The sequence below is a fragment of the Felis catus genome, chromosome D3 (genome assembly GCF_018350175.1).
Source record: "Felis catus isolate Fca126 chromosome D3, F.catus_Fca126_mat1.0, whole genome shotgun sequence".
In the NCBI taxonomy this organism is placed as follows: domain Eukaryota; kingdom Metazoa; phylum Chordata; class Mammalia; order Carnivora; family Felidae; genus Felis; species Felis catus.
The window spans coordinates 54,560,122-54,572,366 of record NC_058379.1 but is presented as its reverse complement, the minus strand read 5'-3'; the positions used below and the strand labels follow the sequence as shown (position 1 = coordinate 54,572,366).

Sequence of the window (12,245 nt, the reverse complement as noted above, 5' to 3'; positions counted from 1 at the left end):
GTTTAGCAAAGCATGAAGTGCCAAATATATCCTCAATAAAGTGCCATTTAATACGTTCAGTGCAAATCCCACAACTTTTGTAGCACTCCTCTCTAATGCAAGGTTTATTTATAGGAGCTATCTAGGGCTTGAAAGAAATGTAATTGAGAAGTAGAATACTTCAGATATCAGGGTTGTGTTTATGCTAAACCGAACAAACAAAAACACTCAACATGATTCGCCGTCCCACTTTCAGTAGAATATTGATCAATGATCCATCGTCATCACTTGAGGCTTATATTTTAATAAGTTGTTACCATATCAGAAAGAACTGTAACCATTTTTTTCCCAAAAGCATCCCCATCAAAGTAAAAGATTCCTGGCTACTTGGTCCTCCTACCAAAAGATAATTCTATGTGATTTCAGATAAGTTTATTAGATAAAAGTTTCTAAAGTTTGAAATTGCCGTGCCAGAATTAGGACAAGGACATTTGAAATGGTTCTCAGTTCATCATTTTGGCTTTTTGAAGAACAGCTGTGGCATACTATTCATCATTAGAGATCAATATGGATACAAGGCTTTCATGAGAAATATGTTTGTTGACCTTAATAAATCTTTAGCTGTGCAAATACAGAAATATTTGTACAGGCAATTTTCTGCTGAATTACATTTCATCTATGCACATTCTCATACCGCAGTATATTTTTTAACAACTTATACTAAAGGTTTGACGTGATGGCAGTTTTCCCAAAGAAACATTTTTAATTGCTTCACAATGGTTGTTTTTGTATCTAGTTATTTAATCATCATTATCATCATCATGATTAATCTACATTTATGTGTTTTGAAACTTTTTGCTACTGTAAAAATTGTTGTAATGAATAAGGCTTTTGCTTAAATAAATTTACATAAAATGAATTACTAGATTAACAAGTTTGAAAATATTTAAGGCTGTTGATAAATTCCACATTTTTTGAAGCACCAGAGAAAATTATATGTGCTAGAAATGTAAAAAGAATCAACAACTGAACTTGAATTCATACATCTCATTTAAAATGATAGGTAGCTCCTAGTTTGCCAATTGGTAATATTACCAAAGTTATATTCTAAGGGGTTTGTATTAGATTTAACATATATTTCTTTAGTCATGAGGGGATACTATAAGGTCCTCAGGTGCTCACAGATTTAACCTTTAATATAGCTAAAGTATACTAGGTGCAAATAATGGCTGTCTCATGGTGCTTCTAAATATTGAGTTCCTTGTCTTTGTCTTCACTCTTTAATTCTCTATTTTCAGTGAGTGCCACCACTCTGAACCTCTTGAAAATGGGATTCTAAGCTTCCAAGGGTGTTCTACCTATTTGAGCACTGGGGAAAGGAAATGGGGGTAGGAAACTGGAAGAAAACCTCTAGGAAGCCGGGAAGAGCATCTCAGGACTGATCCTTCCCAAGGCATTACGGAGGAAAGTGTGGGAAAGAGGGAGAACTAAAATCAGACAGACTCTGGTAAATCAGTGTTCCAAAAAAAAAAAAAGAAAGAAAGAAAGAAAGAAACCAGGTATGTCAAGAAAGAAAATTATTAAGTCCAAGGAGGATGTTGGTATCAGAGGAAGCACCTTTTTAACTTTAATATTTTTCTACAGTATATAATATAATCTTTGTAGATGATTCAAATGATGTTGAAAAAATTCAAGGAAATTGAAAGGACTTTAATTAAATATATATATTTATTTATCTTCTAGAAAATACAAGATGATTCACTCGAAGAAAATTTGCGTTTAGCTCAAGAATATCAGGAATTACAGACTACTTTCTTAACAGAAAAGGACAATTATTTCAATCTATATGATAGACAGTTATCACTTGATGCTTCAATTCAAGCTAAGAAACAGGTAGGTTTTCATATTTTTTTTCCTAATAATGATTTATTTGACATGCGTGCTGCAGAAAGTAACAAGCGGTCAGTCATGGGCTTTTATATGACCGACGGTGGTCCTTTGTATGCCACCAAATGGCATATTCCCTCCTTGTAAATTTTTGGTGAATATTTTTATCAACCTTTGAAATGAAACTTTGAATGGATATTTGAGAAATGAAAAAACTTAGTTTCTCATCCACCATTTCATACTAATTTGTTCTATTATGACCTGGAATACCAAGTTTTTGTAGTTAAATATTTAAATATATTATCACAGATTTCAAATTTCAATTCTATCTATAGGTAAGTTTCCACGATATGCCTCAAAATCCTCTTCATGATGTACGGGCTCCAAATGTTTGTTTCTATTTTCTTAATAAATAGGGGTATTAATTATAAACTTAGAGAGTATATGACCCTCTGTGTTTAATGGAAATCACTAGAAATTCTCACATATTTTGTAAAAGATCCTGTAATAATAAAAATAGAAAAGTAAAATACACAATACTCCGCAAATGGAAGAGGAAAGAAAAAGCTCCACTTCGAGTGTTAAGATACAGCCACTTCCTCTGTATTCTTCTCCAGATACTCATTGACAAAAACAATTATTTCCCTTTGAATTTCTGTATCTTCCCAGAATTTAAATTTCAAAATTTGGAGGTATGCTTGTTTTTTTAACAATGCACCTAGTCATAAGAACCGGTAGGCTGCTGATGAATCCTTTCTCGTACAGTCATTACCCATATTACTCTACTGTAAATTAGTAGTTTAAAATTCCAGTGCTGTATTTATCCCTCCGTATGGTGGAATATTGGAAAGACAGAGGCCAGGATTTGAGTGCATTTCTACCAGTTACTAGCTCAGTGATCTTGGCAAGTTATGTATCCTTTCTGGCCTCGGTTTTCTCGTCTGTGAAATAAGATTTACCTCAGAGGAAAACTGATAAGTAATAAGAAGGAGACATCCATAGTTATTTTTGAAAATAAAGAGATACTATGCAACTATAAGTAACTATTGCATTCATCTGGTATGCTGCTTATGTTTGCCATCTATCTGCTCTCCTGAGAGTTAAAGCTTCTGAATATATTGAGAGAGAGAGAGAGTGTGTGTGTGTGTGTGTGTGTGTATTTTTCTCTTAAAAATTAGTAGCACGATGAAGGCAGATTAAGAAATAAATGTGTTTGTGAACAAAGTGATAGTACAACTATATGCCAAAAGCTTGGTGTCCTCAAACTATGTGCCGGATTGAAAGAAAGGACTTTAGTGGAACATTTGTCCAATCACTTCATGCATTTGACGTTGTTATTGAGGCTAAACATGTTCTATTTGTTCCTGATAATTGAGGAGAAGAAAATAATCAATGGATATACTGTATTTCCTTTTCCTTTTCTAACCAGAAGGGAAACAAAAATAAATTTTATGTATACTTGTTATCAGTTTATTTAGAATCCTTTGGTGGAAAATGACCAATAGGTACTGCATAAATAGTGAAGAAACCAGGCCTTTAAGAGAGTCCCTAACACACTACTTCCATAGTAAGAATAAAATCGTCTTGATGTTGGAATTAAAGCAAATTGTGATTCAAGATCCAAGGAGTGAGACCCTGGTATGAACAGACAGTGAGGTATGCTAGGAGATTGAGTTTATATTTGTGATGATCCCTCAAACGAATCACTTTTAGCACACCTGTTTCAGGGAAACTTTCAAAGATTTATTTGTACTTCCAATCATTTTTCATTTCCATCCTTCAGCGATGGAGGTCATTAAGTGCAGGCTGCCCTTGTCAGTGTCATGTAGGATCAATTTGCTGCAATGGACAGAGAGGCCTTATTGATGCTGTTAAATCTGTCAGTGAGAAATCGTATGTCATTAGCGTCTAATGCACTGCTTACGGGATGGAATTTGGCCATCAAAACTGAAAAAAAAAACCCTTAATATTTTAGTTCCCTTCTTTGATATTGCAGCATTTCCTGCATATATATATTATAGGTTTTAGTCCTTTGACCAGTTTAGTTTTGGGTATGCAAAAAAAAACCATTCAGCCTTTCATTCCCTTGTTGAATTTTCTTGTCATATAAAATGGATCTCACTTTAAGGAATTTTGTGTATTATTTTCTGTTTTTAGAATAACTTTATGGCTTCTAGACATATATTCCTTTTGGCATGGTAAATTGTATTTTGATGCTTGTGCTTCTTAAGGAGTATTATTCTCTCTACACAAATTATACATTTTCATACTTTGTATTTTTAGGCTAAAAGTAGCAAAGCTTAATGGAGAAGCAAAACAAATTAAATATAAAAAGTAATGATGTCCCCTTTCTTAATACAATTTTATTTGCAACCTTCAAGTGTTAGAATGTTCTAGTGTTACTCTTGGTGATAAAATTATGTCTGCTTCCTTTGTGCATGCTTCTTGATACTTTCCTGTACTTCAAAATTTTGCAGTGATGAATATTTCCCCCTTTAAAAATCAGAAACAAACAAAAATATGCAAAATTCTTATCTTCCCTGTTCATGTGTAACGATAGAATAGAATCCAATCTAAAGTTCTCAAAATTTAAAATAACACTAAAAGGGAATAAAAGAAAAATATCTGAAAAACAGGTTGCACTTCTGTGTAAAAATAGACATGTTCATCATTTTCATTAAAAGATTTCAAAAATATTTTCAAGCTATTTCAAAATATTTAAACCCATGAATAGATTGGTAAAATCACGTTTGTTTTCATTGCCATCTCCAATTCTTCAAGTCTGCCAAGAAAGGTAAGCTAAAAGCAAGCAAGCCAATGTTGATGTGTTCTGTTGGCTGAGAACGCGATCCCTTTCAAAACTGGTTAAAAAATATTTTTAATTCTTTTGTGAACCACTTGTGAAGCCTCACCTTTGCCTGCTCCAGTTCTCAGGACTTTCAGACTAAGGGAATACAAATCATTGGAGAATCAGTCGGCACTTAACTGGCACTTAGAGGGACTTGGTATCCGTACCATCCAGTTTGCACACATTGTCTCTGTAATGTCCATCAGTAATCCTCTAAAGTTTTTGTCATTATTGGTGTTATAGTCATCTCCAGTTTAAGATAAGGGGCTTAGATTGAGTGTGTCACAGCGTCACCTGAGTGAAAGGAACAGTTAACTGAGATAGGAATCAAACAGGATTTTCAGAAATCCAACCCATTTCATAACTGTGGCATACCTCTGTAATGTGTCATTATTAAACAATCCTACATATGTCTCATCAGGCTCTGTAAAGCATGTAAAAGCCACATCGGTCATGCATTATGCCACCAGTGTCCATCTGAAACAGATTATTTGATTCAGTAATTGTTTTTGTAATTTTATCTCATTGAAGCTGTGTTTTCAACAATGATTTTCTCATGGGGAAAGAACTACTTATTTATTATAAATTATTTAATTTTCACAGGGATTATTGATAATTTTTGCAATTCTAAAATTGTAAAAATTTTGAACTGGATATGCCTTTACAAATGTTACCCAATTGTTTAAAAGATAATTTCACACACATACACATACACACTAAAAAATAAAAAATAAAACACAGGGGCGCCACACAATAAAAAAATAAAAAATAGTGGCTCCTGAGTGGCTCAGTGGGTTAAGTGTCCGACTTCAGCTCAAGTCATGATCTCGTGGTTCGTGAGTTCCGGCACTGCATTGGGCTCTGCGCGGATGGTGCCTGAAGCCTGCTTGGAATTCTCTTTCTCCTTCTCTCTTTGCCCCTCCCCCACTCACATGGAGCTTGCTCACGCTCTCTCCCTCTCTCTTTCAAAAATAAATAAACATTTAAAAAAAAATAGAAAGTAAAATAAAAGATCACTTCACAAGTGAGGAACCGTAGGGCCACAGTGGCTCAGTGATTTACCACATACACAGTTAATTAGAAGAAAAGCTGGCCTAGGACACAGCTGTCGTAACTTACATTCAAATAGTCTCTCCAACCAGCTGTAAAATGAGCATGTGCTGTGATATTCTTTGAAGGTTTGAGTGGACCAGTAGTTGAAAAGTAGTAAGAGTAACTACAATAGATATGCTCAGATTGGAATCACCTTTAATAACCTGGCCTTATTAAGGAGTCATGTAGGGACATAAATCAGAGGACTACTCTGGAGCTCTAGGGGACACTTCTACGTCTCACAGAATTCAAACATCATTCATTCATTCATTCATTCAATTATTGAAAATAAATTATTAATCATCCATTGTACTTATATCCTTTCTTTTGATACAATAAAAGACACAGGCATATGCCACCTCATCTCAGCTACCATGCTGAATGCTGTGATCCCCAGAGACCAAGGGACTTTTTTGCTAGAAGACAGCATAGAATCCGAGCCCAACAACATCCTGTCTTTACCCCACCAGTGGAAGAATCACGGATTTTTCCTGTATAATCTCCTTCCCCTAGGTCTCAATGGACAAAGTTTCCATTTTAAACTCTCAAAAATATTATATCATCCCTAGATTTCATTAGCACATTTTCTATTCCCTCTTTCAGTTTTCAAACATGGGTTTCCTCTAATACTCACCTTACATCGATTTGATGAGGAATCAACGTCAATTCCAGCAATAAACAAAGTTATTTTCTTAAGGAAGTATGAAAGCTATTTTAGTTCTCCTTTTCATAAGTATTTTGTATTGCTTGTTATTTTGTGAACACTAAAATATATAAAATTGGGTTTCGAGTAGTGATTTTTGAGTGCTTGTTTCAGTGTAGATGGAAATCCATTCCTTTGCCAAGAAAATCATAATTTCTTAAATAGTTTCATCACAGGCACACACGGAGGAGTTGCCGTACCTTATACATTGATAAGCTTGTATTAAGTTTCTACTGGCCCCTTTCTCTGAAGATCTCTCAAGAGATCTCTGAATAGCTTTTGTGATCCTGAGACAGGAGTAGACAGTTGGTCATCTATTGCTTTATCCCATTGAGTCTCCCTTCTGTTGTCCAAACTCTGTAAGAAAAACAACAAAAATTAAATGTTTATTTCTGGCCAGTACTTTAGAAAAGTCATCTTAGCTTAAATCAAACCAGCTTTTCAGTCTAGCACCAGTTTTGAGTGAATTGTAGACTTATGTATCCTTCAAGCAATTTTGAGATGGTGATCTAGTGGAGTTGCGCAGCAACAAGCAGTTTTTAATGTTCGCAAAAGCTTAAAAGTGATTTCTAGAATGTGACGGGATCCCTGATATATCAAAGACACTCAAGGTAGAATTTTCATATTTAGAGATGATTGTTGAACAACACTGGTTTGAACTTCACGGGACTAATTATCCATAGACCTTTTTCAGTATATATATTGGGAAACAATTTTTGGGATTTGTGACAATTTGAAAAAACTCACAGATGAACCATGTAGCCTAAAAATATCAAAAAAAAATTAAAGAAAAGCTAGGTATGTCATGTATGTGTGAACCATATGTAGATACTAGCCTATTTTATCATTTGCTACCATAAAATATACACTAATCTATTTTAAAATGTTAAATTGTATCAAAACTTACACACACAAACTTATAAACCATATACGGCACCATCTGCAGCCAAGAGAAATGTAAACAATAAACAAGATGCAGTATTAAGTCATAACTTCATGAAATTAACTGCAGTACATATTGTATCACCGTAATAATTCCATAGCCACCTCCTATTGCTACTGTGGTATGCTCAGATGTTGTATCTACTCGAAAGGCCCTGTGTATGCTCATCAACTCTGTGTGAGCATTTCCTCTCTGCAGCAAATTGCTATTGTAGTAAAAGTGATTTCAGGGTGCCTGGGTGGCTCAGTTAAGTATCTGACTCTTGATTTCAGCTCAGGTCATGATCTGAGGGTCCATGAGTTCAAGCCCAGTGTCAGACTCTGCACTGACAGTATGGAGCCTGCATGAGATATTCATTTTCTCTCTCTCTCTCTCTCTCTCTCTCTCTCTCTCTCTCTCTTAAAATAAATAAATAAACTTTAAAAAGTGATCTCAGGATATATGGATATCTGGCAGTGCCTGGAGACATTTTTGATGATCACAGCTGGGGATGTTGGGAGGAGTATTTGTGGTATCTAATGAGTAGAGGCCAAGGATACTGTTAATATCTTTCACACACACACCAAAACCTTTTTCAGCTTAAAATATCAATAGAGCTAAAGTTAAGAAACCCTAATATATACATAAAGAACTTCAGATACAGAGCTAGAGATAGATTTATTATATGCTTATCATAAAAATATTTTACATATATGTGTATATGGCACACTGCATACTATATCTCCTTTTAAAATACTTAAACCACATTTGCATATTAAAGATTCTGAACAATCCCATTTTAAGAAATCTGTTGATTCTAATAACCCTGAATTTCCTGTGGTGCCTGGAACCCTTTCTTAGGAAACCTATTTACAACTAACAATATTTAATAGATTAAGCATTGCAAAATATTATTCTCTAGAGAACTGGAGAAGATTTCATGTCATGAAATCATACATCAGGAAATTTTGCTTATATATAACTTGTAAGAGGGAGTAAATAAAGTATTCTTTATGCTATGTGTAAGGCCCTAGAAATACTTGAAATATTTTCTAATAAATAGGTTGTGTTCTTTGGAATCCATACAGACTTAGAACTTGACTTTTTTAAATGTCATACTGTAGCTACAAAATGATATCGTAGTTTTTAATCACCCAAAGACCATTTAAAAAATTACAATAACATAAGTAAAATGTTCATTATATGCACCTCCTATAAATAGGTATATTTTCTACTTGCACTTGTCTAATGCAGGATTTAGAACTGCAACTGATTTGCAATTCTGTGGGAGTATCAGTATAATGATTTTTTTACTTTTGAACTATACATATGCATCACAATGACATAAACATTTGAAAAAAACTGCTCTTGTAATCATCTCTCCCCAAGTCTACAGAGCTGTATCTTACAATCATTTATTAACATGAATATTAATATAAGAAATGCATATTCATATGCTAAATGTTTTCTGTAGGTCATTTTTCTTTTCTCAGAGTTTTACTCTTATTAAAGGTAGGAAGGAATATCTATGGGCAACTTCTTTAATCCCTCTGAGCCTCTAAAAAAAAAATAGAAATACTAATGTCTGCCTAGCAGGATTATTGTAAAAAGCATTTCATAGTAGTTAACATTTGTGAAGCACTTACTATGTGTGAGGCACTTTGCAAGCTTTTATATGTAATTTTAGTTAATTTATTCAGCAACTGTATCGAACATAAATATACATTTTAAGTAGAAAGCACCTACAATAGTTTTTCACAAACTGTATTTATGTTTGTGAAAGATATGACTTTCTGTAGAAGAGTTCTGATATTGTCATTATTCCTTAGATAGCATATATCCCTTATCTCTTATACAAAATCTTGGTGTAGCTATACTATTATAGAAGAGCTTCTAGCCTATGATAGATAAAAAATATTTTACACACCTGAGAATATAGTGTGAATTAAGGAGAGAGAGGACAGAAAGATAGGGTATAGTGACGTTATGATAATCAGTTAAAAACGCATGCAGGTGCTGAAAGGCATAGAGCAATGAACAGGCACCACCTTGGTTAGGTAAAACTGACAGAGGGTTGTAGAGTAGAAAGTCCTATATGAGAAGGTTAGCAACAACTTGGGTTAGTCAGAGTTACATCCAAATCTTGTACTAAAAAACACCATCAGAACATACACATTTAGGAAAAGAGCTCATTCACAATAGCTGTAACAACCAGAAGTTTCCTAGAAACAACCCAAACAGGAAATATGTTATTAGAACCATTGTGAAGAAGTCTGTGAAAGTTCACAGATGGAGGAGAAAATAATAAAAGCAACATACACCATGACAGTCCTCAATATTTTAATTTGATGGGATCTGGCATCTTCACATTGCAATTGTAAAACAATTCCACACAATCTATAATCACTTCAAATGTGACACAACTAAGCAGGATTTTATTTATATCCACATTTCCAGAGGACATATTTTGTTTCTAGTGAAATGTGTTCTACTTATCCATATTCTACGTATACCTATATTTTACGTATTCTACGTATTCTACGTATTCTACGTATTCTACGTATTCTACCTATACCTATACCTATACCTATACCTATACCTATACCTATACCTATACCTATACCTATACCTATACCTATACCTATACCTATACCTATACCTATACCTATACCTGATTTTCCAACTAAGAAAGAAGTTATTCAGCTTTTTTAGGTTCCTTAATAAATTCACTAGGCACTGGTTGATAGGTTATATTTCTTTTGGTTTTTTGAAATGAACCTGTGGAGGGGCGCCTGGATGGCTCAGTCAGTTAAGGCGTCCGACTTCGCCTCAGGTCACAATCTCAGGACTCATGAGTTCAAGCCCCGCGTCAAACTCTGTGCTGACAGCTCAGAGCTTGGAGCCTGCTTCGGATTCAGTGTCTCCTCCCTATCTCTCTTCCCAATCTCTCCCTCCCCCCCCCCTCAAAAATAAATAAACATTAAAAAAAAAAAGAAAAAAAATGGACCTCAGGAAATTAACATTACCACAAAATATATTTAATTTACCTGTACAATCTGACCTTTTAGGTGTTTGTTAATTAATGAGTATGGAAAAATATTGTGGACAGATAGGCATTACAAACATTTTCCCTTTGTCAGATAGCTTTCCTATCAAAGTAATCCTAAATATGACAGATTCCTTTTGTAAATCTTGTTCCACCACAGTAAATCACCAATTAAAAAAAAAAAAACATGTACACACAGCCAACACATTATCTAAAAAGAGGAAAGATAATAATGCAGTGAAAAATATAGTTTTAAAATTCTGTAAAGTTGTGTCAGATATAAAATCATTTTCAAATTATTTCCTTTGGTGCTGGTAATCAGAAATGTGTGGCCTTTCAAGAAAAAAACCCTCATTTTAAAGAAGATATGCAGTGTACTCATAGGTTATTGAAAAAAAGTATATAAAACAAAGCTACTATCTGCATTGATGTACATAGAAAAAGAACAAAAATGTTATCTGTAAAAGCAGAAAAGAATTTGGCCTGCTTGACTTTTTGTATCAAGCATGCTACAGCAATCTTTTGATTCTAATATGAAACTATAGTAAGGATCATTGCACTAATGCATGAGGATTTGTGATAATGTTGCAGAAATTTTACTGTCAAAACTGAACTGCAGTGTAATGACTTTTGTTATCATGGTTTCTAATAACTATTCAGCATGAATTGACCCTACATATGTTTTGCTGCAATAATATGTCAGTAACTCAAAAAGCTAAAAAGGAAATAAAAACAGTCAATACAGTACTATGTATGACTTCATGATAACCTTTCTCCATTCTTACTATTAATATTGTTAGAACAATTGTAACATAGACACTGTGCAAACTACAGCATCATATGGAAATGAAAGCTTAGACATGTGACAGTTCTGGCCAAATACACCTAAAAAATACTTTACAAGAAAACTATGTCCCCCTCTGTTCACACTGAGAACTAGGTACTGACTGGTCCCTTACTACTTCAGAGTCTGTTACCCTCAGCTGTAGGGAGCCTCTGATATGTTTCTCTTCTTTCCATAACAATGTGTTAGTTTGTTCTACCTTTTATGAGATGTCCCTCCCTTCCTATCTATCTGTCTCTCTCTCCGTCCCTTTCTTTTTCTTTCTCCCTTTCTTTCTTTTCTTTCTTTTCTTTCTTTCTTTCTTTCTTTCTTTCTTTCTTTCTTTCTCCCTTTCTTTTCTTTCTTTCTCCCTTTCTTTTCTTTCTTTCTTTCTTTCTTTCTTTCTTTCTTTCTTTCTTTCTTTCTTTCTTTCTTTCTTTCTATCTTTGCATCTCTCCTTCTCCATTGGAGGATACTTTCACTTAAGCATCTCTCCATTGCAGTAAATAAGAGAAAATAAATTCTCCATTACACACCTTGTATGTGGCTGCCACCATGCTATGCATTTATAAGTGTAAAACATTGAACCCTGCACCTGCTTATAACATAGTCAGTTATAGATAGTGTTCTCATTATTATGCTATTCTTCTTATTTAATTTGTAAAAACTCTTTAAGACAAGTGAAAATACTCCCATTTTTTCTTAGGAAACTAAGGGCTAGTATAACAAAGTACCACAGACTGGGTGACTTAAACCAGTGACCTCATTTTAAGTTAATTATCTCTGTAAAGAGCTTATCTCTAATTACAGTCACTTTCTGAGTCCTGGGGGTAGGGTTTCAACATAAGAATTTGGGGGGAGAGGGACAGTAAAACCCATAACAGGTGCTTTGTAATTTAAGGCCACACTACTTGTCAGTGGGAAACAGTGCTGGGATTGAAACCC

The 12,245-nt window shown here is 34.2% G+C and overlaps 1 protein-coding gene across 8 annotated transcripts in view; it reads left to right on the top strand.

Moving 5' to 3' along the window:
• CCDC178 (coiled-coil domain containing 178) overlaps positions 1 to 12,245 on the top strand; it is a 497,365-nt gene that overhangs the window by 292,127 nt on the left and 192,993 nt on the right. For 7 of the 8 annotated variants that reach the window (XM_045042044.1, XM_045042043.1, XM_045042045.1 and 4 more), the window contains one exon: positions 1,723 to 1,872. In XM_045042044.1, coding sequence (XP_044897979.1) covers positions 1,723 to 1,872 — 150 coding nt within the window. Of the gene's footprint in view, positions 1 to 1,722; positions 1,873 to 6,409; positions 7,773 to 12,245 lie in introns of those variants that run through there. The other variant, XM_045042048.1, reaches the window with a different exon arrangement.